The sequence below is a fragment of the Dermacentor albipictus genome, chromosome 2, assembly GCF_038994185.2.
Source record: "Dermacentor albipictus isolate Rhodes 1998 colony chromosome 2, USDA_Dalb.pri_finalv2, whole genome shotgun sequence".
NCBI lineage: Eukaryota > Metazoa > Arthropoda > Arachnida > Ixodida > Ixodidae > Dermacentor > Dermacentor albipictus.
The window spans coordinates 50,683,458-50,710,735 of record NC_091822.1 but is presented as its reverse complement, the minus strand read 5'-3'; the positions used below and the strand labels follow the sequence as shown (position 1 = coordinate 50,710,735).

General features: G+C 45.2%; 1 protein-coding gene and 1 long non-coding RNA gene across 2 annotated transcripts in view; one reads left to right on the top strand and one right to left on the bottom strand.

Moving 5' to 3' along the window:
- LOC135904314 (uncharacterized) overlaps positions 1 to 27,278 on the bottom strand; it is a 66,689-nt gene that overhangs the window by 9,688 nt on the left and 29,723 nt on the right. The gene's annotated exons all lie outside the window — the stretch shown is intronic.
- LOC135904313 (monocarboxylate transporter 12-like) overlaps positions 1 to 27,278 on the top strand; it is a 168,368-nt gene that overhangs the window by 134,355 nt on the left and 6,735 nt on the right. Inside the window, exons 2-4 of the mRNA XM_065434938.2 lie at positions 21,267 to 21,438; positions 23,764 to 23,910; positions 24,611 to 24,754. Coding sequence (XP_065291010.2) covers positions 21,267 to 21,438; positions 23,764 to 23,910; positions 24,611 to 24,754 — 463 coding nt within the window. The remainder of the gene's footprint in view (positions 1 to 21,266; positions 21,439 to 23,763; positions 23,911 to 24,610; positions 24,755 to 27,278) is intronic.

Below are 27,278 nucleotides of genomic sequence, written 5' to 3'. Positions count from 1 at the left end.
GATAACCGAGATATCCATGAAATATGCTGTGACCCGAACCGTGACTGATCTTCATACGCCTTGCCAGTTCATCGATGCTTATCCTCCGTTCTTGTCTAGTCTGTGTTCACAATTGTGTTTGGAGTGATGGCACGATGGCATTGGCCCGTTTTCGGATCGTCTTTGCTACTTCCACGTCCTTCTTTGAACCGTTTCCTCCAACGTTTCACAGTGGCCAATGAAATGCAATGTTCGACGTACCAGGCAGCCATAAGGCAACTAATTTATTTTTGGGAAACACCTTCAGCTGTGAAAAACGTCGACGTCACGCTGTTAATCTTTTGGAGTGTCCATTATGTCGCGCACGCATGCTCAACGCAGTGTGTGGATCATAGTAACTAAAGGTTACTTGAAGCCAAGTTAAAGTGATAAAGGAATGCTCTAGAACGTCTAAGGCGTCAATATAATCGCGAACAGAGCTTCATTAACCGAGAAACTGAGGTAACTGCATGACACGATTTCAGACCCCCCCGCGACCTTCCGGAACTAGCCGGATGACGAAGGCACTCCTCATCATAATTTATGCGACTAGTACTCAACCAGTCGTATTAAAAAAGATTATTTCATTAGGTTATAAGACGGAAGAAAATGCTACTTGTCTACTTTTGTTCGATTCTAAAAAAAAAATAACGTTTTGACGTTACCCTTCAGTAGTTTGGGTGGTCGAAAGGTTTCGTTTTTGCTCGACTCTGCCCGATCGACTCTGCGCCGCGCGTGCTTTGGAGTTTCACTTGTTTTGTTATAGTGTCGTGCTGCGCTGGTTCTGCTGGCTCGCGAAACTTGCATTTGGAACAAGCAGCGAGAATGCCACGTCCATGTGATGTCGTGGGATGCGCGAACGGTCCGCGGAACTTGGCCAAGGGCAGTTGCAGCGGCGAATCCAACATTACTTATCACTGTGCGCCAACGAGTATACCTCTTCGTTCGAAGTGGTTAAGTGCCGTACCTCTGCCACATCGCGCTGGCAAAGAGCCGAAAAATCGCATAGTGTGCTCACTGCCCTTTCGTCCAGAGGATTGCGAGTTCAACGTCGACTTACTGAAATCGTGTGGAGTACGTGCCTTTCAAAGGAATGCTTTCCCGTAGCGCTGTTCCATCTGTCTTGCCTGCATTCTCCGAAGCGCAAGAACAACTGCAGGTCGAAGACGGTGAGTGCGCCGTTTGGTTTTCACGAAGGAAAGCTAAAAATGTGCGAATATGTACAGCCATGATGTGCAGTTGCCGTCGTCGTAGTGCGCAACGACGCCGGCAGCGCGAGCCCTCAGCAGCAGGTCGTGTTCATCAGTGCTTAAATCGTTGAAGTCGAGCCCAGCATCGCGAGCCAATGTGTCGTTGTCAGGGTCATCCATTACAACGAGCGTCAAAGTTGGCGTCATAAAATAAAGAACCAGATTATCGTCGCACGCTGTCCCTTCCTCTAAGCACGATAGTTCCGCTTTCACGCTGCTGTCGGCTATGTCTTGGCTCTGTTTCTGGCCGCGCGTTTGCGTTTCGCGAAGAAAAGCCGTAGCGCCGTCTTCGGGCGCCATTTTACTCACCGACGGCGCAACGACACTCTGATACCGTGGCGTCACCACTCGTCGATCGGAGGGCGGGCTATTTGAACTGCGCTAGAGGTACGCGGACGCTCCAGAACGCATTTTCTCTTTAAAAAAAGTCTCTTGTTCGCCGGAAACAAGCGTTTCGAGGTTTCTGGGATGGTATTTCAACACGTCCATGTTGACTTATTATTGACCTTTAGTGTCCCTTTAAAGAACATTTATCCTCACACCTGCGTGTCACTTCTTTAAATGAGAGATGCCTGTGTCCTACGCGCGTACTTCGCACATAATTAACCGAACCAGTAATGCGGGGCTTGGGTTGGCTCACATTCATTTGACTCGCCCTCATACGTTAGAGATAGGAAGATACAATGTAATCGACAAATGCGAAGATACAGCTTGATAAAGGGCAAAAAAGTGTCACTGGAAACCAAGGTCAGTGCACGTATGCAGAAAACCTCGCAAAAAGATATTTATGTATACGTATAAATCCTGAACAAAGCTACGTATCTAAGAAAAAGTCAGTGTATATAATACGTCAAACAAGGCAAATAAACATGCTGCGCAACCACAGCTTCCCAGATGACAGACCTCCTCCCTCCACTTCCCCTGATGTATCGTGTGCAACAGGAGGTGGCGCGCTTCCTCCCAGCTTTTCTCCCTTGCGTACACAAGACTGAGTCACCATCGCCGACTCACTAGCCCCGTTTACATGAACGCGACAGTGGCGCATCGCATTTCCCAGCGCATTTGGGAAAGGCGATGCGACGCCGTTTACATGTAGCGCCTTAACTCTCGCGAGAACGCAGCGCCACAAGGTGTCGCATAAGGGAAGTGCAGCCGACTTCCGGTCTAACTGGTGTCCGGTAGTGGGCGGAGTGCACGTTGGTGGCTGAGTGCCGAGAAATAGACAGTTTTGGTTTAGGGTACGCCACTTATAGCGTTCACTATACGCTATAGTGTAGCGTACGCTAAGCAGCGCACGTTTTTTATAGTTTTAGTTGACCAGCGAGATCTTCGGATCTCAGAGGCCATATGCCGTCGTTGTGGCTATTTCCCGACTCTAGAGATGGGCAGCGCTGACATCTCGAATGTTTCTTTCGTTAGGCTTCGACCCGTTCGAAACGAGCAGCGATCTCGAAAACACTACAAGGTTAGCCATAATACTCTGTCGTCGAAGCGGCCTGAGACTAAGCGAAAGTCGTTTAGACAATCATTTGCTGCGAACAAAGTGCATTTTACAAAAGCAACGCCAAATTCAATTCGAAGCGGGCAGCCGGGACCGCCGCCATGTTGGTGGCCAATTCCTTCCCATCATTCCTATTGCGACGATCCTGCGTTTACATGCTCCGCGAGAGTCGACTCGCGCCCGTAAATCTACCCTCGCCTGGCGCACTAATGCGATGCGCCTTCCTAGCGCATTACTGCTGTTTACATGAATGTGATGCGCTATAAATGCGATGTGATGCGACACTGTCGCATTCATGTAAACGCGGCTACTCATGCCATCTGCCCCCCCCCCCGCACTTTCGCTCGTACATAGAGTGTGAGGCGTGCGGTCACGATTTTATCGCCCTTCGACTTTATACGAAACATGAGGGTGACGGTGACGGCAGGAACGCGCCTGGAGCGTCCATATAAATGCTGTCGCAATAATAGAGACATTTAGCGTGTCCAGTATCCCGGCAAGCGTGGGCGCTTGGCCGGTTTAGCGGGGGCGTAAACGTGAGCGGCCAGATTGGTGGCGCCAGCTGGTGGCACAAAGCTTAACCACACAAACACAAAGCTAATTACTATATTCTGCTGAGCTACCGGTGTAAATTTTTGACAGTGGCGTAATCGTGTTCACAATTACGCCGCTGCCAAAAATTTGCATCAGTAGCGAAGCAGGCTATAGTGGGTTACTGCAGTTTTAGCTCTGTGTTTGTCTGGTTGAACTCTACGCTACCAGGCGGCTGCACCGCTCTGGCCGCTCACGTTTACGCCCCCGCAAATCCGGCAATGCGCCCAAACCGCTCCCGTTTACCGTAATAGCGGACAAGCTAAAAGTTTCTAATATTACTTTCCGCAAATAAAGAAATAACAAAATTGAAATTCTGAAATCTGAAAATCTGAAATCTGAAATCAATTCTGAAATCAAAATTAGTGATATTGTCTATAAAACAGATCATTTCATCCTCATACTTAACGATAATTTTTAGCGCTATTCAGTTCAGACACTACCTAATTACGGCGAAGTACTGTATTTTCGCGATTCTAAGCACCCCCAGATTCTAAGCACCCCCCCCCCTCTATTTTCGCGAAAGAATTGGGAAAAAAGTTTGCATGCGAATCTAAGCAGCCTACTATTTGTTAGGAAGCGCGCGTACACTATAAAAATTTTCACACCCTTATGGGTGTAATGCGGGTGTATTCATCTTTTCACCCTTGTAAGCACCCTTGAAACACCCTTTTTTAACGAAAAAGGGTGTTCAACAAGAAAACACCCTTGGAACACCCCAGTCTTTCTAATTTACACCCTAATTATAAGGGAGTAAGTGAACAAGCTTACAGTATGTGATAAATGAACATTGCCAGTTAAGGCGTTGATATTGGCTATACATGAAACGCGCGTTACCTGCGCTTGAATCAGGTAGCTGGAATGATTAGATCGGGGCATCTAGGCAGCAGCGCACTGGCTCCGAACAGTGGTAAAAAATGAAGTTTCCCACGAATGTCGATATCGAACGGATGACACTAACGCGCAGACTTTGCATAGCCAGATATCTGCAAAAGGCTTCATATGATCAATGGCAAAATATTTACAATGCTATCACTGAATACTTAAAGGTGTGCAACCAGTTAGACTGGGAATGGTTAGGAGGGTGGGCTAACGGTAAATAGCTCACCAACTTACGGTTTGTAGATGACATTGGCATACTCAGCAACGCTGCAGACTATTTGCAACAAACGTTTGAGGAACTTGTCGAAGAAAGTGTAAGTCTGATTGAGATTCAGTATGCAGAAGAGAAAAGTAATGTTCCGCAGCCAGGCGAGAGAACGAATGCCATGGTCTGCGCAGAAATACGTTTATTGAGGTTAATTACTCGCAGGGGCCTCTGATCAAGGAAATTAACAAAAATAAAACATTAGCTGGAGAGCTTACGGCAGGCATTACTAAATCATGACCAGGGAGCTTATTGCTAAATGTTGCTTTCTACCGTTACTAACGTATGGGGCCGAAACTTGGAAGTTACCAAAGAAGCTTGGGAAGACGTTGAGGACCGCGCAACGAGCGATGGAATGAAAATTATAGGCATGATGATAATAGACTGGAAGACAGCGGTGTGGATTACAGAGCGAACGGGGATAGCTGATATTCTGGTTGACATTAAGAGGAAGGAGTCGTGCTGGGCAGACATTGCAATGCGTAAGGAAGAGAACTGCAGGTCTATTGGAGTTGCAGAATGGGTGCTAAGCGAAGGGAAACACAGTCGAGGACGGCAGAGAATAATGTGGACGGGATGGAATAGGGAAACTTGAAGACACGTGTAACCAGTTAGCACAAGACAGGGGTATTGGAGATCGCTGGAGAAGCTTTCGTCCTGCGATGGACGTCAAAATAAGGTGATGATGATGATGTGATGACATCCATGCTAGCTTCGCGGCATGTCATTCATGTTGTGTCATGCATGCGTGTCATGCACGTTCTGATAGCTCGATTTGCGTCGATAGCGGGGGGGGGGGGGGCTAGTAGCGGCGTAGCCAAGTGGGGCACGCCGGGCACTTGTAACGCTCACTAACAGTAAAATTTTCGCTGCTATGGCAATGGCCCCACTCCTTCCTCCCCCCCCCCCCCACACACGAAATTATTTTCTAGTTACGCCACTGTGGGGAGGGGGGTGTAAGATTGCTCTAGACCCCTCCCCCTAACTTGTCAACGGAAACGGGGGACGGGAGGGCAGCTGCCGCCGGGCCGCAAACCTTAGGCAGCCCAATTACCGGCTGCATTTTCCTTTGGACGTGAATTCTGCTCTAATGCCATTACACTGTAGGATTCGTGGCGGTTCGAGGGCATGAGACTATAAAAAAAACACATACAGCCATCAGCAAGTCTTAGCTTGAGCAGATCTTTGGGAGCTGGGCAAGACTCTCACAAAAAAAAAAAGCTTGGCACCCCTCTTACAGGCATTGTCAACTCTGGGTCCCACCGCTGACTGTACATTTCCGGTAACAAAAAATCACACAGGAACTCCTCTCGGATTTGTCTAAGTGTGCGTAAGCATTGTGACACTTCCTCATCCACACGCAGTCCATGTCGTCATCAATGTTATGAGACTTGATCCGACAAGTATTAGCGACAGCGCTGCGGCGACACGAGCTGCTCTGGTCGGCGGCGCAAGCGAAGTACTGCAGGTGGCGGGGCCAGGCGCGCTGGTGACGTTCCGTTCGTTTTGAGCCGTTATCGCTCTTTAGCCCTCCTCATCCGCGACGAACCATTATCAACCGTTCTCCGGCGGCGGCTGCTTGTGGCACGGCCGCGCGAACCGTATCTTGAAAGCGAACTGCATTGTGGACAGAGTGTGCCCACTGCTGAAAGCTTCACGCGCTGTGTTCTCACCGTTTACTTCGCTTTGAAAACAGACGCGCGTACACCTATCTTGAAAGTGATCTGCGAAAAGCGCATAGTGCGGCATAAGCTGAAAGCTTCGTGAGCGCAGTGTTCTCGCCGCTTCGGTCGCGTTGAAGCGAGAGCTAGCACGAAGGTGAATTCACTCGCTGCCGCGGGTTCTATTTTGAAAGATATCGTGCGGTACGGACTGACGGACGGATGGTTTTTCTTTGTCTTTTTATGCTATTTAAGCGGCCAATTATGGCCTCTCAGGATCGCGCGCGAAGCTGGCGCGCGCGATCCTGAGAGGCCACAATTGGCCGATTAATAGCATAAAAAGAGAAAGATAATGCCAAACGACACAGCTAAAAATTCAAACAAAGAACTGATCTTAGCTATGCTGTTTGGGGAAAAGAAATAAAAAATTAGATAGCCGCAACACACGCCACTAAAGCCACCACCGCCGGCATAACGCGGAACCAACAGTTGGCAACATTCATTCGCGCGTCATTGCTTCGTTCGCTTCGTCTCCGGAGGCGCTGGTCTCCGCAACAAGAGCCGCCATCTTCTCGCGCCTAACGTTTTGTATGGCTTTGTTCTCTGCAATCCGCGCACACAGCTCAACGGTGGCTGCACGTCTGCTCGGCGTCGCAATGCGGCCTGCGTCATTTTCTGGTGCTCGCGCAATCGGTGTGAAACATGTCGCATGTGAAATGTTTGATAGAAGTGCCTCACGTCCAAGTCAAGCCGCCGTACGGGTCTATGGCTGTGCGCCTCGTTCTCGGAAGCGTCGACGGGTTTCCGGCATGCGGATTTCAGGTACGTGCAAATGCGTTTCGCCCTCCTATTGAGCTCCGGAGCAAAGCGTGCAATATTCCATGTGAAAGATGCAGTGCCCGTCATCATGGTGTGAATTTCGAGCGGCAAACGAGAACTTTGGCACTATAGGAGCACACCGCGGCTGCTAAGTCAGCGTGGACATTGTTTTACGTTACCGTAATATGTTGCTGTCAGTCTAATCTGTGGCTTGTGGACAGCTAGCCCATTGACTTTTGTTTGTGGCAGCGATAGGTATATAAATGGAAGCGGTAATAATTTTCGAGAGCAGAGAGTTTTTTCGCTCGATGTTTGGTCGTGTTCATGGCGTTATGAAAGCTAGAAAACTAACTGGCTTGATCGTGCTTAGTTCCAACTCCAAGGGGCGTAACGTTGGCGCTGTATATGTTTGTTTTCGGTGTCACGAGTACCACTTTCATGCTTTTGTTGCATGAGAGTGGTTGATGCTACATGCCGTCAGCGCAGAACACAATAAAAGCAATTTCCTCACTCATACGTATGCAGTGTGACGTAACAAAATTTCCAGCGTTTTATTCGGAGCGTAAATATCCAGTATAGTTTAGTAAGAAATTCAAATTCTGTCTTAGCTTAGTAGGCGTGAAACAAGTGAAACTCTCATTCCTTTTTGAATTGTTCGCCCAAACCGCACCGCCCGCAGATGCGTCATCGGGTAATTGACAGTAGCTTCGCTACGTGAGTTGTTTTATGCGCCAATATTGCCCGGTTAATTATCCTGTTAATTTATGCTGACGCTCGTTCATCTTGATTTTAAGTGGTTACTATCCCCGAGTACCGGACGACGCCAAACTTGTAAGGTGTAGCAAACGCGGAAAATTCAAGGTGGCGTGGCTGCAAGTTCCTGTTTTTACATTTCTTGCATTCAAAGCCAACAGACACAGTATCACTGATTTATTTTCCATTTCTGCTGTACTTGATCAATCTAATGTGACAACTGCATTTGCTCTTTAATGTTCTCCATTTACTGTGTATTCAGCTTGGCTGCCGCCCTCTCTTCAGAGGATGCCGCTGTGATAGCTCTTTCGTATAGCACATGCCTCTAGGCCCTTGTGTTTCAAGGGCTCTGGCGAGGCAGCAGTGCTCCAAGTAATTTTACCATCCTATATATTTTCTATTTTGCATCATTCTTCCACGATGGATTTTAATGTTCATAGTATTCGTCATTAGTCATCGCCATAATTTTGTAGCACGTAGATTTTACGCACTTTACAGCGCCAATTTTTAGGCCAGTTCACAGCCAAGTCACATCTTCCATAATACATCGTCAACATTACCACTTGTCATGGCGCTCTTTGGCCAAACCTGGCCCTTGCGCCATAAAACACCACACATCGTCATCATCAGCTTGGCTGCCAGAAAATGCTTGAATTTCTTTCCGTATCCAAGTGACGAAATATTTCACTGACGGCCGTGTGTGAAACGCGCAAGTTGACAAAACTGATAGCAAAATGATGAGATATTTCTATTATAGCGTTTGGACTCGACTTTTGGTGAGGATGTCGATCGACCTTGGGCCTGGTGACAGCACACCCGACATCGCCAAAGTGCAGCCTATCAGTTGAGTGCCCCTGAATGGACCATCAACATAGGAAAATGAAGCAGAGCCAGGTAGGGGCAATTTTTACTTTGGAACAGAATACTGACAGCTGCCTCTTTCTTTAAGAACTAAATAACATATTTACAAACCAATCCTTTCTCTTTGTGCAGCCTACATAGAATTGTTTTTTGCTTGTTTTACAGACCTTCAGAAAGCAGTTCTTCTGAACCCTTTTTGCATGCACAAATAAATAAAGAGGAATGCACTTTCTGAAGAAATTGATGCACTGAAATGTGCGTTCGACACACAGTGGGATGCAAAATAACGAACAACTTTAAAGCGGTGAAAAAAAGTTTGAAACATGTTCTAACATCATAACCCGCCTTGGCATACGGATCTAAATATAACAGCAACGGAGGTGCATGCAGAGAAGTGTTTGTAAATGTTTGTAAGATATGTACATTGTCTAAGAAATTGTTTTTATTTACTTGGAGCTTCTTGGTGCTATGGCAGTGCAGTAAAAGCTCAAAATGATGCCCCTGCTCCTAATAAAGCACCTTTAGATTTTAAAATTAAATTATGGGTTTTACATTCCAAAACGTAATGTCTTGGAAACCTGGCTTCTTTAATGTACACCTGAATCTAAGTGCATAAGCGTTACTGCATTTTACCCTCATTGGAGGTCAGCTGCCATGGCCTAGATTGAAGCTGGGACCAGCGTGACTGAGCAGCATGGCATCATAGTAAGTGGGCTATAACACCAGGTCAAAATGAGAAATACTGCTTAGAACTACCAACTTCTTGGCTCACAAGCACTTTGCACTAAGTTAGAGGAGTATGGAGTACTGAGAGCGACCGTTCATGTACCAATTTCTTTTTAGGCTGACTCCATTATTAGGGTGCAAAGCTTCAATTAGTCAAAACCAGCGTAAATTACAGAACCAGCTCAAAACACGCACCATGTATAGCTAGATTTGGACATGCAAATTGAGTCAATTCATGTCGCCGAAAATGGAAGTGGCAGTCACACTATTTCATGCATTTTGCCAAAAACATAGTCAATAATAATTAATCAATTTCTAAAATATTCTTTTCAAAAAGTTTTTGTTTTCAAGCATGAAAGGAGGCGCCAAATGGTGTTCAGGTGCACGAGCGGTTAGTTGCACGGCACTTCTTGCATGTGTTCACTGGCTTCTTTCAAGCTTGAAAAAAAAAAGAATTTGTTGCACCTACTGAGCAGTAGAAAGCTGGATTGGGAATTTTTGAGGATGCTCTACAATTTTCGCACTGACACTTTTGCTTTGAATAAAATATTTGAGCAGTTAAATAATTGTTAATAACTAATTACCTAACTAGGAAAAATGCAAGAAATGGTTTCACTTCCTCAAAACGATGGCAAACGACATTGCTTTGGTGCTGTACAGCTACGTGGCACTTGTACATATTTAAAGCTTGCACATGTCATACAGACCACCTGGTAATTACAAGGCATATATAGAAGTGGCCAAGTTGTGTGAGCCAGCCATGTGTAGCGAATCATGAGAAACAGCCATGTTTCTTTGACTTAAGGGCATAATAAGATTTACATGCTCGACACCTTGTATCAGTGTGCTCTAGGCCTGTTCGTAGTTTAGCTGCTACATAAACAATATTTCTCCACGTGTAAGCTCATATGCATCTTTCAAGTATATTGCCTCGTGTGTCCAAAATAAACCATCTTCGCGTTTCCTTCATTATGTCTTCATCTGTTGCTGTGCTAAATTTTTAACATGCAACTGCACAAATTTTCATCTAGTTTTCATATTTCCTCGTTGTTTGGTGGATTTATTTCTGAACAAGTTGTTTTCGTTAAACCCTGTTGCACACAGCAGTACACAGCATTTCTGCTTAGAGTGGGAATTGTTTTTTTTTCAGATTGACATTAATACACCTTGCCTGGGCAATGTAAGGCATTCTACATAGCAAGGCCCTGCAATAATGTTTTATATTGCATTCCAGCATCATGCAAAACTGTTTACTTACCAGATTAGAATATGTATAAGTGTTGGTAGTAACAGAACTGGAAGAAGCCAGCAGATAATGAGGCCAAGGAAAGCATACAGGAACATGTTTTAAGTTTTTTATATAAAATATAGAAATGATAAATTCTAGGTAAGTGAAAGTGGATTAAAAGATATCCAGCTGTGGGTGGGGAACGGACCCATAACCTTCACATTATGCATGTGATATACTAACCACTGTGGTACTACGGCCGTGTTCGAGCGTCGACAATCTGAGGGGCCATTGTGGACGGTTGAATGCTGCCTCGGTGGCACTGTGGTTAGTGCATCGCATGCCTAATGCAAAGGCTGTAGGTTCGTTCTCCCCCTATGCCTGGTTGTTTTTTTTTACCATTTTCATTTCCCTTTATCATTTGTACATTTAAATAGAAAATTACAAATAAGTTTCCACGTGCCTTCTCTGGCATCTTCCAGCTGTGATTCAGAAAAATTTTGACCTTCAGTATCCTTTCTTCTCGTTTGGAAGAACAGGAGCTTCATTTTAAAAATAATGAATTTACCTTGTTCAGCATCTCAATGTGGTCTCAAATCTCATCACAGCATGTGTATTACTAAGTGAAGTTTTTGATAAGATGATGATATAGCAGGGGACCTAATTAGTAGCCTTTGTGTACAGATATATGACTAGTCTAATAAATAGGAGGATTTTAAGAAGCACTTCTAACATGGTCTGAGCATGTGTTTAAAAAAACTAATCTAGCATGATTTCAGGCATAACTGTTGCCCCTGAAAAATATTTGGATCATCTGCATTGGCATTGTTTTTAGAGAGCACCAATACTGCTTTGATAGAAGTAGCCTCGTGGAACATGAAGCATCGCTTCTTGCTGAGTCAAGGAAATATTATCTGCATATCTGAGGTGCATGTGTCATATGCTCGAGTGCTGTGTAAAGGCTGCTAATAAGAAAATTACTTAACTTGCCTTCTAGAGATTGCTTCAGTAGTCTATGCTACTCGATCATAAACAATTTACCATAGTGAGCATTCATCACAGTTGGCTTTGCAATGTTTATGAAAAATACCACAATTGCCTACTAGACATGTGACTGCACTGAAACTTGGAATTAATGACCAGTAAGATTTATCGGACAGCAAAACTTAGTTTAATACTCCTCTTTCTGCCATAGTTTCTTACAGTAATTACTTGAAGGGAACTCTGGTGCTGGAGTCGTACCACCATGGGAATGATGGGAAGCACATGGATTTGTCTGATATTCGTGCTTGTGAATTCAGACGTTCTTGTGGCTTCGTATATTATACGCTATATAAATCTTATTGTCGTACATTTCAGCGCAGTCTATACTCTTCGAAGTGCAGAAGACGGCGCCAACACGTACAATTGCTATTAATTACAACGATTGAGCTTGTCCAGGTGGCCAAATCGAAAGGCGCCAAGCGCCTCAAGGCACTGGTATGCCCGCGATAAATTCATCAGGGCGTTGCACTCGCTTGTCGTTACATGCCTTCGTGGCTTAATGGTTTCAATATCAGACTTCTGTTCTAGAGTTCCTGTGTTTGAATCCTGTCGTCGGACGATTTTAATGTTTATTTATTTATTACACAGTATATTGTTGAAAATGACTAGTTTACAAAGTCACAAACCCGTTTGAAGCCAAACAGATGAAGTTTAGGCAAATCCATGTACTTCCCATAATTTCCATGCTGGTAGAGCTGTTCTTGTTTGATCTCCTGTGGACACTAACGTCAGAGTTCCCTCTAGTAATTATTGTATGAAACTCTTATTTCTGCACCTCGCTCGTGCAGAAGCGGCACCACACCTGCTGCGTAAACATGCACTACCTTTCGGCCAAGTGCAGGGAATGCTGTGAACTCGCCCTGTACAAAGCCTGCACTAAGTAAAACAAATCGCAATATGCAGTTGCTGCCACGTTGAACTGGTGGAATGAGTAGTGAAATCAGCACCTCCTGAACTAGTTCAGAAAGTGCGCGTTAATCAAGTGGAGATTATATAGTAACAGAAGTTGGGTGATTCTGCATTACATTAACGAAATATACTCCATGATACTTTTCCATTTATTTACTCAGTTATTAAGAATCCCTTTTGCATTGTTGGACAAAACTACAGAATGCCAACATATTTTCTAGCATTCACTGGTAGCAAACATGTCAAAACTTGTTCTAGTTTCTGGATTGCCTCTTTGGCCGTTAACCCCCAAGTTAATTCCGGAAGAATGTACCAAATTTTTTACGTACTCAATTTTTCGGTGTCATTCTCATTCTAAAAATATATTACTTCATTGGTCTCTGGCTAGAAATAACACAAAAATAGGAGCTGCTCTTGCGGGCAGCTTTCCCTCAATGCCGACTGTAATTCATCCGACAATAAGAGCAGCGTAACATCGGGCAAAAAGAGTGCGACTCGTCATTGGCGATATTGGTACTACTTCCAGTCACTAGTACAGCTTGGGATCAATGGTTAAAGGTTGCGACTTTGTTGCTGCCCAATTTTTATTCTGCAGCTGTTACACTTGGGTGTAGCGTGTGTATGTACGTGTGCATGCATTAAAATGACTTCACGCTAGAGCAAAGCAACTGTAGTGCAGAGAGACATTAGCCATCTTTATACATTTGCTTTGTAAAGATGCACTAAGTTTATCTTTTGCAGTATAGACTTGGCGCTCATTGGCCCAAAATGCCCTTGTGCTACTAAAACCAATCAATTAATTCGCTTTCGGTCTGTGAGTTTTAATTTGTTTTTCTTGAACTGTGCAATTCCCGCTCACAGGACTGCATGTCATCTGAGGTGTTCCTTTTTCAATCAAGAATGTTGAGGTTGTGTTTGTGAAACTCGATTTCTTGCCTCAAACGAGCTTGTGCAAACTGACCAAGCTGATAATTCTACCTGCTTATATATTAAATATGTTGCGGTTATGAACCCTCATAATGAATGACACATAGTATAAAAGTTTTATCTAATAAAACAATTTAATGAAATTTTTCATGTTTTTTGTGTTCATGTTCACTTCTCTACTCTAGTGACCTGTCTGCATGCCTCACCTCTTTTTTTTGCATATTAAATATCGTATAAACTTAACCATGCTTTTTTACCACAATGTAGGGGAAAAGGTTCCGGTACCACCATGCATTCAGTATGGCGGCCCAGATGTGTATGCAAGCAACCTCCTTCATGTCGACCAAGAACTACTCTGCAGTGTCTCGCAGACTTCATTGGAATGGCTCGTTCTCGTCTCATTGGAATGGCTGCTCATCTATCTGCGTGTCCATCACCAAGACGGCCAGTTGTAAAGCTCCTGTACCCGTTTTAAGAAAGCTTAATGATTTTTTTTATTTAGTTTTCACGGTTGGCCGTAGAATCTTAAAATTTTTGATGTTTCTAACATTTTTACCTGGCACAAAGTGGTACAATAACTTTAAACCAGTGTAATGTATTTAAGTGTTGCTCACTCTAATGCCTATCTGGTTTTGTTTGTGTTTAAGAAATTTGAGTGTCTGATGAGGTAACGGCATTTCAATTTGTCATCGTGGCTCGTTTCAATGAGCTGCTAGGAAATAAGACGTATAGCTTATCACACGCCAGTTGTAGCATTTTTGTTTTCATGAGTGAAGTATACACGTTTCAAAAGATGGAAAGTGGGGAAAAAAGCCTCAAGAACATAATCATCGTAGGATTGTCATGTCCTTACAACTCTGCAATGATACATCTTGGGAGCACATTGGTCGCAATGCCTACAGGTATACTTTATAAGAGAATAGCTTGCACTCAGATTTGCCACGCAGTTGACGGCTGATGGCTTTTGTTTGTCGTCTTCATGTTACTACTATGTATTCAATATTCATTTAGATGTGCTGCGGTTTTTTGCAGTCACCTATATATATATATATATATATATATATATATATATATATATATGTTTTCGTTTCATTAAAAATTTAGTTGAGAGTTAGCGCTCATCCCGTCTGCTTCTAGTCTGTGTCCGTGTCACTTCGCGCTACAATCCAAGATCATGTTACTGTACCAACTCGCCCAACTTTCTATCCTTGTGTTAGACACACTCAGACTTGTTCTGACTTATGTGACCAGTTATTTCTGTGCTTTATAATAAGATGCAGTGCTTTTTGAATGAAAGCATGTAATAGTTCGTAGTCAGGTTACTTAAAAAAACTTCTGCTTAAAATTTAATTGAGCAAGCCTGTGCCATTATTCGGTGCTTGTGTCTTTGTACTGGTATGGTTTTACTCCTTATTTTCCTTTTTACATTTAGAATGTGCAAACATTATTATGTAACCATTTCTCTTTATTGAAATAAATACCTTTCTTCTGACATTTCCTCACAAATTTTACAATGATTTTGTTCAATTAGGTAACCTTAGACTAGCTGATTGTTATTCTGGTAGCTTAACTTACAATGCCTGTGGAATATTCAATGCAAGCACATGGTGAAAAATAAACTAAATTATTGGGTATAAGCAGGTCACTGGCAGTAAATGGAGCATACATATATTTCAGGAAATAGTGCATGCTTATATATTGAACAGCATGCACAGCTACACATGCTGTTTTGTTCGTAAATGCTGAAACATTATTCGGCGTGGAAGCACTTTGTTCTTTGGCTTTCAGTGCTACCTTTAAGTCATGTGTGAAAGTACTAGTAGAAGCATCCCGTGGAGATAAATGACAACTTTGATGAATAGAGGTATAAAATGTGTGCTTAAAACAGCAAAAAACAGCTTGACAGGCAAACGTATGCTTCTGTAGTACTGCACTTGTTACCGTCGCCGATCCATGCATTGCTTGCGCTCTATTGCATTCAATATGAGCTACAACAACGAGCTGTGGTGTGTTTCCCTCCTGGTCGAGCTGGTGTTGCGAAAAGTTTTGGCCAAGAAAAGTGGAGGTTTTTAATTATTTCTGAAATGCATGTAACCATGCTTTTGGCTGTGTGCTGTTTCCACTGCGTTATAAGTACTGGTGCACCAAGGTGCGGGAGATCCTGTGTCCTTAGTGCAGCGCGCATTGTTATTGCGCTCTGCATCCTGCCGGCAGCGTACTATCACTGCAGAGGAAGATTACGAAAAGCATGGCCTGTGTGCCTTGCTGCAATGGCGAAACCTTAAATTGTTTGCCTGAAAGGGTCGCACGTTATGCTACCACATGACGGACCAGAAGCGCAATATGAGGACGCCTCACAGATTCTGGCTTATACTGAACAAGGTAGTTACCATAGCTAAGGCTAGGCAGCATTCACAACAGCTAGTCTGCCCATTAACTACATGGCTGTAGTGAACGCCAAAATACTTGCAGGGATAACACCCTTTTGGAAGGGTTTTGTCCATGCTACACCCATATTGAAAGGGTGGTGTCTCTGTTACACCTTATATAGAAAGGGTGTTGTTTGGTTTTACACCCATAGGCGAGGTGACGTCATATTAACACCCCTTCTTTTGTGGGGTGTTAATTTGCATCCCGTTGCTTGGGGTGTAGCAATACACCCAAAAAGGGTGTCACCCATGGGACAAGTCATTTACACCCTTAAGGGTGTTAAAATTTTTAGAGTGTAGCCAAGGCCGCAGGGCGCTTGCTCACTCTGTCATCGAGCCGGAGCCGTCGGAGTCCCGAGGTGGCACGGCGTCCGCGGCGCGAGTACGCCGTACAGCCTGACTGTATACAGATGTATGGCAAAAGCTACAGAAAGCGTGCCCGTCAACTATTGCAAAGAGGATTTCGGACGCTTGGAAGCGGCTCCAAGTGGACGTTGTGGTCAAATCTTTTAAGAACTGCTCGATCACAAACCACTTCGACGGAACGGAAGACGACCTGCTGTGGGATACTGAGAGCGGCGGTTCAAGCGGTGCAACGAACTCGAGTGGCAGTGATAGTAACTGAGCATCCGACACAAGCGGTGGGTTCACTGTGTGCACCGATTTTTCTTTTGGATGTTTGCAAAATAAAATATTATTTCTCGCACCCGTGTCGTCGTGATGTCGCGGCGAAAAGAGGGAGGGGGGTTGGTCATTCTAGATTTTTGAATCTAAGCACCCCCCCCCCCCCTCACTTTGGGCATCGCGATCGTGAAAAAAAGGGGGTGCTTAGAATCGAGCAAATACGGTAGTATCCCTACTGTAAATACCTGCGTGCGTCTTCGGTTGACTATTCAATACTCCATCCGTATTCGAAGAAGTTGATATTCGCCCACCTGTACTTTTCAGTTGGTCACTAAAGGACTCAGACACCAGCTTCTACAGCTTTCTCTTTGAGCGCGAGCGCGCGTGTGTTTGTGTGGGTGTGTTTTCCATTCTTTGGATCAGCGCGAAAAACGATGTCTACACAATAAGGAAAGAACACATGACCAGCACTGTTTCTTGGCCTGAAATGCTTTGAAGCTGAATGCGTAATATGAAGTACAATTTCTTCGATTTGTTTTTGTTCCACGCTAAGCCAACAGACGTGCCACGAAAGGAATTTTGTGTAATTCTGTGATTGCTATCGGTGTGTAACTTCATCTACATTGTGCAACCTCGACCGGCATGTAGGCCAGTGCAGTGGTAGAGAGAAGGTCTGGCTGGTTAACTCAGAATACGCATGTTTCCGAGCCCGTACTGTGACGCACTTCTAGATTTGGCTTGTGCAGGGGTTCCTGCACGGTAGTGGTGTCTAGCAGGAAACGTCGTTGGTGTGAAGCGTGTTAGTGGTGGCCGGCGTTGTCTCGCGATGTTTCTACAAAAGTATACTCATGCAGTTGTGTGAGCTGCGGCGCATTGAAGGTGTTTTAAAATTGAATCTTTTTTATCACGAAGCAATTTCTGTGTGGCTGTCCACGCGTCAAATTTTTTTTGCAGACAGTTAATATAGTATCTGTGAACATTCCGTTGACACATATGCACAATACTAAATAAATAGTCTATGGATTTGTGGGCTCACATCTTTTATGGATTTCGGAAACGATCGCTCGCGAATGCGCTTGGTCTCGTTGGCGAAATATCATATTATTATTAAAAAAAGCAAATTGAAATATTTTCAAATTGTTTCGAAATGTTCATAAAATGTTTTTCAAGCCAAGAATGAAGAAGTCAATGCTATATTTGTCAAGGACAACCGATCTGCACAAACAAGTGAGCCTTAATTGATGTTTCGAATGCCGCAAGTTCTACTGTGCTGTTATAGTGTGTGGTGATCGCGACTGGCTGTGATTGTGTCTGTACTCTTTGTGATTTTCTCTACTTACATTTATGCACCCCCCTTTCCCGAATCACCACGCATAGGTATAGCAAACCGTAATTTCTGTTCCGATTATCGTCTCTGCCTGTCTACCTTCCTGCTAATTTTTTCTCTTCTATTTAGGCCGGTCTTACAGTATCTTATTTCGTTCAATTATTCGATTATCATAAACGTTATTCGCTGGCCTTGACCTTACTTTTTGTGATACCGATACTGAATATCACGGTTCTGGCGGGATCACCTGAACTGATGAAAACAGTATAAAAGGGTGTGTTTCGATAGCAGCTGGTGTTGTCAGAAAAAGCATTGTTATGAAAACAGCTTATCACCTGACAAGCTTACTTAACAACAACACACTGCCTATCATCGCGTCGTTTAGGATCGTTATGCGGAACACGCAGTTCATGATCAGCCGATCAGGCCAACAGCGAAACCGAAAGCTTGTCGCTTCCACGCGGTTGTCACTTTCTGCTACAATATCGCTTCCGCGTGACGTGGTGCTCATCCATCCAAATCACTCATCCGGTTTTGTTCATCCAGCCAATGAGCGACCGTTCGAGAATAAGCCCCCAGGCAGAGCCGAGTGAGTTTATTCGAATCACTTCTGGCTGTCCTAGTGGTGCGGCACAGGAGCGCGTATTCACGTCGTGCTTTTTCCATTTTCCAAGGTACCAGTAAACCATAGCAAAATAATTCCGCAGGACATAGCGAGCCAAAAATGATGATTGATGTGGTATTACGTGCCAGAGCCACGATTTTATTATTAGACACGCAGTAGTGAGGGACACCGGGTTAATTTTGACCACCGGAGGATCTTTAACGTGCCCACATACACGGGACACGGGCGTTTTCGCATTTCGCCCACAGTGAAATGCGGCCACCGCGCCCGACGTTGGATTCTGCCACCTCGTGCTTAGCCTAAAATGACTGAATGGGATCTTTAAGGAAGCAATAACAGATTTGCAATCGGATGTCACGCCCCTGATTGAAAAAAAAATAGGAATTTATTATTTGTTTTTTTTATAAAGGCGGCTAACTCATGCGCCAAAATTATCCTGGAAGTGAAAGAGGGCTGACGACAGAACACTGTAATTCTCATAATTGTGTGAGTTAAGGAGTTAGAACTTTATTTAGGTCCTGAGGGGAAATCAACGCGGCGGCTCCAGACAGGGCGGGGCCGGTAGACAGAGTCCTTCGGCGACGGCCCGGGCCCTCTGGACAGCCTTGAGCTGAGCGATGAGCTCTGTGCTTCTGAGCGCTGAGTCCCCGGAAGACTGGTCGGGAAAGTCCGTGCTCGCGTTGGCAGGGCACAGCCAGAGCATGTGTTCGAACTTGTTGTATTCGTGGCCGCAGTGTGGGCATTCAGTAGGAAGGTCAGGATTGATCCTGCTTAGTGTTGTTGGTGTGATGTATGTCCTAGTCTGCAACTGTCTGTAAGTGACGGTCTGTGCTTTTTTGAGCTTTCGGTGAGGAGGAGGAAAAATTCTTCGTGATAACTAATGATTTGAAGTGATTTCGTGGTATGATACGAGCGGGTCTTTGTTGTCTAGGTCCCTCCAGGCTGTTTTGAAGCGAGAGGGCGGACCGCAGACGCGGAATGTGAGCTCTCGCGCCAGTTGGTGTGCCCGCTCGTTCGGATTACAGTCAGGAGGTCCGGAAATGTTGCCCAGTGGGGCGGGAACCATGTGATGTGTGTACTGCACCAGTTTTTAGTTGTGTCTGCCAGCTTGGCTAGCGTTAGCTGGACGCCCTGTATTATAGATGCGGAGCATCTCTTATGAGTCGATTTCGTTGCCAAGCCGGCGCGCACTTCCCGCACCTGGTTCTCTGTACCTGCGTACCTGAATGGCTCTCGCGGCGTTGCTTGGTCACCGAAGAGAGCCAGATTACGAACCTGCGCAGCGGGCGAGCAATAGTTTTTTTGTTTCGCCACGCCCTGTGAAAGAAGGCTAATTCTCTGCACCGAAACCGGGGGCGCTATAACGTAAAACTATTCCAAACTTTTCTATTCAAATTCTGTTATCAGCCCTCCGCAATTGGTGAAAAATGTTTTGGACCAGCCCCACTTCACCTGTCTGTTACACGAAGTCACGAAAACCGCGACAGCTTTCCATATGATAAGACGTCAACGCACTGTTTATGAGTGATTTCACGGAACAAAAGAAATATAGTTATTTCTGATTCGACGCCTTTTGGCCATCACCCCCGGCTATTGGTCAAAAGTCTTCGGGCTGCACCCACTTCACCTTCCTGTCACGCGACTTCACAAAACCGCAAAAACTTACCGCGTCAAAGTGACGTGTACGCATTAAACATGCATTAATATACCAAACAAAACTGAATTTTCTTCGGAATAGCCGCATGCTGCCCCGTTCCGAAAGGAATAAAAGATGGTTGCCGCCGAAAGCTGGGGCGCCGGCTGCTCGCACCAGCCGGAGAGCATGGGCTTATTTGCGTATAATAAAGCTTTTTGCTTGGCCGTGCAACGTTTTCGAGCATTTTCGGTATACTTACGACCTAGTTCTGCCAACTCTTTTTTTGCTAAGGATCCGTTTTAGCGTCATTCTTATGGTTCCTTTGCATGCTGACGTGATATTCGACCAGCCGCCGCAAGCTAAGTAAGGGAAAGCGGGCCAACTGCAGACGCCGGTACCACAATCTTCATCCTTCTATCGGTTTTCAGTGCAGTGGCTCGGTCCCATCGGATCCCTCTTCACTTGAACGTGCTCCTCGGCTGTTGTCAGCCAATTAGATAAGACAGGCCGCTCAGTGTAGGCAATGTTATTCGTTTTTCAAACAAACAAAAGTGGCCTGCTATGAACGAGGGCAGCATTTGATTGGTTTGTTCAGGCAACCCTGCAGGTGACCGCCCTGTGCTTGCGCCGTCGGTTACGCAAATTTGATGTCAGGAGATTGGAATAAAAACATATTGGGATAGTTGTACGTCATAGGGCCCCAGCTTGCTACACCCCCTCCCCATTTACGCGGACGTCTGCAGCTTACGGCGAGTTCGGTCCCTAAGTTGACAGGACGACTTAGGGAGGCATTCAAAGGAGAGCGCGGCCAGTTTGAAGGCTCCGACAGCGAATACTTATGAGCGTCTTGCACATATGCGGGTGGAACATGTTACTTCTCGTGACCGCGCAATTGCTAATCCGTTTGAAATACCACTGGCACCACAGCAAACAGAGCAGGCAAGAAAGTGCGTGGATAATGTTTGTTTAGCAACGAGGGTCCGTCAGAAATGAATTGACGTGGTGTATCGGCGACCATTCCACGTGTTCTCATTCGAGAAAGGCGCGGCGCATCGCGGAGATTGCTCAACGTGAGCATTCGAGTTTCAATGATACGGCCGACTGGCGGCACACGTAGGTCGTAGTTAATTGGTTCTGAGAACGTTGAAATAATTATTCGCGTGTTTCTCCACGTTAACCGTCATGTGCAGTTCATGACGCGTGATCGGAAGCCCCTGTATTCCATGGTCGCCGTGACAGTCGCGGACCAGACTACCGCCTGTGCCGACAAGAAGAAGGGGCCCGCAGCCGCCTCTCCGAGCAACGGAAAGAAGGGAATGCCTCGCTATGGTCCGGACAGCGTGCACAGTTGGATGACGGCAGGTAGGAAGGAAGAGCTGCTGTCGCTTCTCATTAAACTACTCGCTTTTAGTAGTGGCTTACGCGTAATCATATAGATGGGTCAAATATTGTAATGCGCGAGCATAAAACAAATTGAAGCACTTATTTTGCACTCTACATGGGCTTACTGTTTGCTTTGTTGGTTCTTCCAAATTATCACTCTTTACCGGTATTGGACATGTAAAACCATAACTCAAGCGTTCCTAAGATGCGCAATGAGCTCCTCCATTTAACCTGTTTATTTAATTGCAAACGAATATAGATTATTTTCTCATACGAAGAAATAATAGGATATCTTTTAGTATAGCGCGAAGTTGCGAACTTGCACTCTAGCTGTATTTTTTTCTTCTGTTTCGTGACGTTTATAGGTGTACAATTATGGCGTAACCTCGCTCTTATTGTTACAATAAAGGATAATATGATGAGAGTGGCAACATCTGCCAGATTGTTACAAAGCCACCTGGCTCACAAAAAAAAAATGTTGCAATCTCTCAATCACTAAGGAAAGCGGCAAATGCAACCAGGACAGAATGTCTTTTCCTTCCGTGCCTAAGGTTGGGGGCTGCGATCTCGGCGTAAATACTACGCAGGCGACCTGCAACCACTGTTGACGCGAGCCGAACTGTACTGTACAAATGCCTGCACTCCTCAAGAAATCATGACACCATTATACCTTCTCTTACAATGTCCGCACTCTGTACAGCAAGAATTGAATCATATATGGTGCACTTAATCGCAGTCCTCTAAAGGTTCCCACGACCGAACAATTTCGAATAAAGCGCTAAATGACGTGCGACAACTTCGCGTGTTACCAAATGCCGTAAAGTTAATACTACCGACCACAGAGGGGAAGCTCCCCGTAGTGCCCGTGCATTGAAATCTGTAACTGAACGGACGCCTCCATGTTGCTTCTCTGTGCAGACGCGCAGGCGCAGACGACGCGACCCCGAGCCTTCCTTACATAGTGGCGCTATTCAGGTACTTGCGAATGTATCGTTTCAAGTAACGTAAATTTTACTTCGAAATGTACAAATAGTAATCGGATTGTTCTTAAAAACCTGCGAAATCAATTTTACACATTGTCCGTACGTACGTTCTACGTGTGAGAGCTTCTTTTTGCATCATATTTTGCTTACTTGGTACCACAAAAATGAAAGATAGCAGCATGGTGGCGTGTCTTTGGTTTCCAGTTTTCCTGCCAATCTCTTTCTCTGGTGTCAGCATAGTAACTCTGTGCTGAATGCTAGTGCTACGGAAAAAGAAATCTTGTGGGTATATGTATAAGCTATTGTTCTGGTGTAGCGTGATAGAAGTGGGCCAAGGATAAGCACTATATTAAACTTTGAATAATTTTTCCAAAATGCCGTAGAGACTCGTGTAAGGGCTGCACCCGCAAGTTCGTAGCCCAGAATTTTGGAAAAATTCATTTCCAGTGGAGAGGCAATCGCGTTTGGTGCCCCGATACTGTGCGCGCGCATCGGCGAATGTTTACGCCCTGTGTACTTCGTGCCACCATTAGATCGCGAGAGCCATTTAGTAGTGGCATATAGTGTCTAGAACCACTCAGTAGCAATCCTTATACAGGATCGAACCATTTCGTTCGCTCCCGTCTAGGGGTCGCACCTCGTCAAAATTGTGAAAAAAAGTGCGGCCCTTACACGAGTGTACACGTTATTAGGCAAGAACGATTTCAAGCTGCTTCAGGGCAATCAGAACCGTTTGAGAAATTTACCAACTTTGTAGTGTTTCTATTTGTATCTAACCTCTTTGGCATAACCAGAGACCCTAGTAGTCTACTAGTGTGGACCACTAGGGAGGCCTATCTGCTGGCTGCTGTCTTGCCTAGCGAACAACATGGGCCAACGCTGGATATGTGTCTGAGTGGATAACTTGCTGCTACCTGCTGCGTGACCAGGTAAACAACTTGGGTCACTGAGTACATGCCTCAACAGGAAAGTACGGCACATCGCATGTGATATCAGTGTGCGCCCATTCTTGGCTGATTCTCCCGAATGGATGTGCTCAGAGAAAATCAGGTATTATGAAACCACTACCCTGTCTTTATCTTGTGGCAGATATTTGCCGATATTTTGGTGGAGCCCAAAATACATGAGTCGTGAACAAGCGACATCACTTACTTCAAAGCACTTTGCTAAAAGTATTAGATAAAGGAACTTTTGGTTGTTTTTAGGAGGATAAGGAAGAAATGGTAATATATAGTCATTTTCGGTGTGATACGTAAGGAGCACTCCAATACGAAGACCGCCTTTCTGCAAATGATAGCCCGTACCATCCCATGTTTTCTAGGAGCATGTGCTCTTGCAACGTTTTTCGGCGTCGGTGGAAGAAGGTCAAGCGGCTTCTTGTACGTGGCCATATTGGATACGTTCAACGCCACCAGGTCACAAGCTGCATGGCCCATCGTATTACTTGGCGGAGTCTTACTACTCACAGGTAAATCTCGGAAATGTTTTAAGTGGTAGCAGCGCCATAGTTGTACAGAAGAGCTCATACAGTGCGTAACAATCTAGTATTTGTATCAATTATTTATTTGGCGCTTTCGAAAACTTACGAAAGCTACTGGCATAATGAAGCAATACATCACAAAATAACTCAGACGCTTTTGAATTCTGCGCGCGCATGTTCGTCTTCTTGCATGATACGTTACCAAAATATTAGGTTAAAAATGTGTTGGCTCTCTGAGCAGGTCAATGTTTATGCAGACAGTAGTAAAACCGAAACATATGCATTGGTGAACTCGCTATGTGAACCAAAAATGTTCTTTATACGCCTACCTCAAACTAAAAAGCAAACAAAGCAACAGATTATTGAGGACGTCGTCCTTTCAAAAACTCTCTGTGATAGCGTATTTTCATTTGATTACCACCCTTTCCGACAAAAAACCTCGTACATTATGCAAACTATGATTGCTCTTTCAGCACGTACAGCTGCCAAAGTTTATTCGTTAAAGTTTCGGTAAGTAGCGTGCATGCCTCCCTGCAGAATGTCAAGCATATTTGAGCATTGTTGAGCTAAAGCCAAGCTTCCGTAAATGAAGCAGTAGCGTACGTCGTAGCACACTAACGAACATATTTCCGTGATGTGCGAATTCTGTGCCTAACAAGCTCTACCTAAAGCTGTTGTAACGTTTCAGGTCTCGTTGCTGGGCCACTAGCGCACCGGTACACTGCACGGCCGGTGGCCATAGTCGGCGGTACTATCGGAGCCCTCGGCCTCATCGCATCCTATTTCGCAACCAACATTGAATACCTCGTTTTCAGCTTAGGCGTTGTCCATGGTAAGTACGCCTTCTCCTTGCATTTAGACTAATCCAAAGAACACTATCCAAGTAGGTCTATTACAGCCAATTTTGTAAGAGCTCAATACTTTTTTAATAATAATAATTATTAATTTTTATGTAATTTGTTGGCAATAATAAATGCAGAAAAATACGCCATTTATTTCACGAAATGAACACAGACAAAGAACCCTGGTTAAACCAGCTTAGCAGGTACACTAGGGTGACACACAGCAGGAACTCACAAACAACTTTTACGGCTTCCATGAGAAGATAATTGAGGTCTGTGCGCAACTTACTTGCACGTCGTATACAGGTACTTCTTGCTTCCATTTAATTATATTGTAAACGTTGCGAAATACAAATGCGATTTAATCGGAGGTTACCCATATTTACAGTAGGGGAATCTCTGTAAAGTACACAATTCATTGCGTTCTTTACACGTGAATACATAACTTTATTATGTGTTTACGCACGTGATATCACCCTTGACGCTCAATGGAATCAAAATATGCAACTATCAAAACACTCACAAGAACAAAAGTGACGACAGTGTCCACAACCGGCTGGCCGCGCGTCAGATACAAAAATAATGGACAATACGATTATCCAAATTTTTTATGCCTTTTCAATGTAGCGTGTTCGCGATATCTGGGTTTGCGACCCACTCAATGCGCAAGGCGAACATCGCGCCTGGGCTTCATGCTACCTTTTTTTGAGCGTGCCATGTCTGCGGTGCTTCTTGCTATGTTGTTGTGCAGCACACTTAAAGGGAAGCCGAAGAGTCCGTCGAATTCAATAAGACGCTCATATACGGATGCGGGAACCTTAAAAACCATGAAGGTGAAATTTTGGGGGCGATTTTTCACTTAGGAGCGACGCAATCGCCGGTTAAAATTGCGCTGTAGCTCCGCCCCCCGTCCAGCGCCGCGCGCTGCTGCCGACGCTGACGATGCGAGCGGAGACCGGAAACCGCGGCTCAGTGACGTCAACACTGGTGTTCCGCTCCTTCGCACTCTCCGCGACCGTGCCTGACCGGGCTTATTCCTGCGTGCGTGCCGTCCTAATCGGCTTCGCTCGACCTTCCTTTGTTTCCTTTGTTTGATTCCTTTGTTTGTGTGTATATAGGAGTGGAAGTTGACGTGCGCAGCATCAATTGAACTTGTAGGCCGATCATGCCGGCGTTCTGTGCAGCCTACGCTTGCACGAACACCAGCGGCCTCGACGATGTTCCGGTGTTCCATTAGTTCTTGCAAGACAAGAAGCTTTCAGCTAAGTGGGATGATGCTGTGAAGCGAAACAACTTCAAGCGCTTAAGAACAACACTGTTGTGGCCTAACCACTTCCGTGACGATTACTACCGGAGTTTATCAATAACGCGTGCTTTGGGTTCTAAAAAATACTTAGCACGCTGAACTGAAGGTGCATGTTTATCGCCCACGCTTGACGCAGGTTTCATCGCCAAGCGCCGCGAATTTTCTATTCGCACGTGTGTTGTGAAACAGCCTGCATGCAGCTACCATAACGCAGTGCAAGCGTAAAATTTGCATGTGTTAGAAAACCTGATCACGCCAAGACGCTGCACTCCCCCTTCTCTCGCACACATAAAAAACCGACCATCTCGCGTAGCCGACGGAATTCACCGGTTACGAGTAGTGTGCGGATGGAGCGCTGTTGAAGGTTCTATACTACACATGCTACAACAGCCGGTAAACTTATCCCGCGTTCAAACCGCCTGTGTAGAATGCCGACAGCTTTGGGGCAGCGCCCAAATGCTGAAGATCGCATCACCGCTTACGTTCTACGAGGAGGCATGCATGCGTGCTTATTGGAACGCTGAATGCAGCTTAGCAAAAAACATACTCGCCAAAGAACATTTCCAACACAAGGAGATGCTAACACTTCGCCTTCGTTCGCGTGGAAAGAATGTGCTTGCACCAGCATTTTTGCTTCTTGGAGAGGCCGGCCCTTCGCAATCGGCTCGTACATGTAGTATGTACAAGTATGTACGTACGTGAAGTATGTGCAGGTATAAACCCCTTACAAGTGATCTTGCACGCGACAGCGACAGCGCTACAAGCGAGGCGATGGCTGTCGCGTTCACTCGTCGTCTGCAAGCCGAACTTCACGCGAGCGACGGCTTTGAGCGACGACTTCCCGGTATGAGGGCAGCAATATACGAGCCGAAACTAGCGTGACGCATGCTTTATCAATTTAAGTCGATGTATTTTACTGAAGATGGAGCATAATATATTTCTGAAGATCTTGCACTAGGTTCTTATTCATGCACGTGTAAAATTAAATAGTTTGCTCGTTCCGTGCGACAAACAGTAGTATTTGAGTTATGTACATCCAGTTCCAGCTTCGCACAATTGGCTAGTCACTCATAACATTTCCCGGCGACGAGCGACGAGTTCTAGATTTCTACAAACGAGTGATCGAGCGACAACACCGAGCGATCTGTTCAAGCGACGGCCCGTTTTGTCCCTCGAAGCCGTCGCCCATCACCGTCGCGCGCAAGATC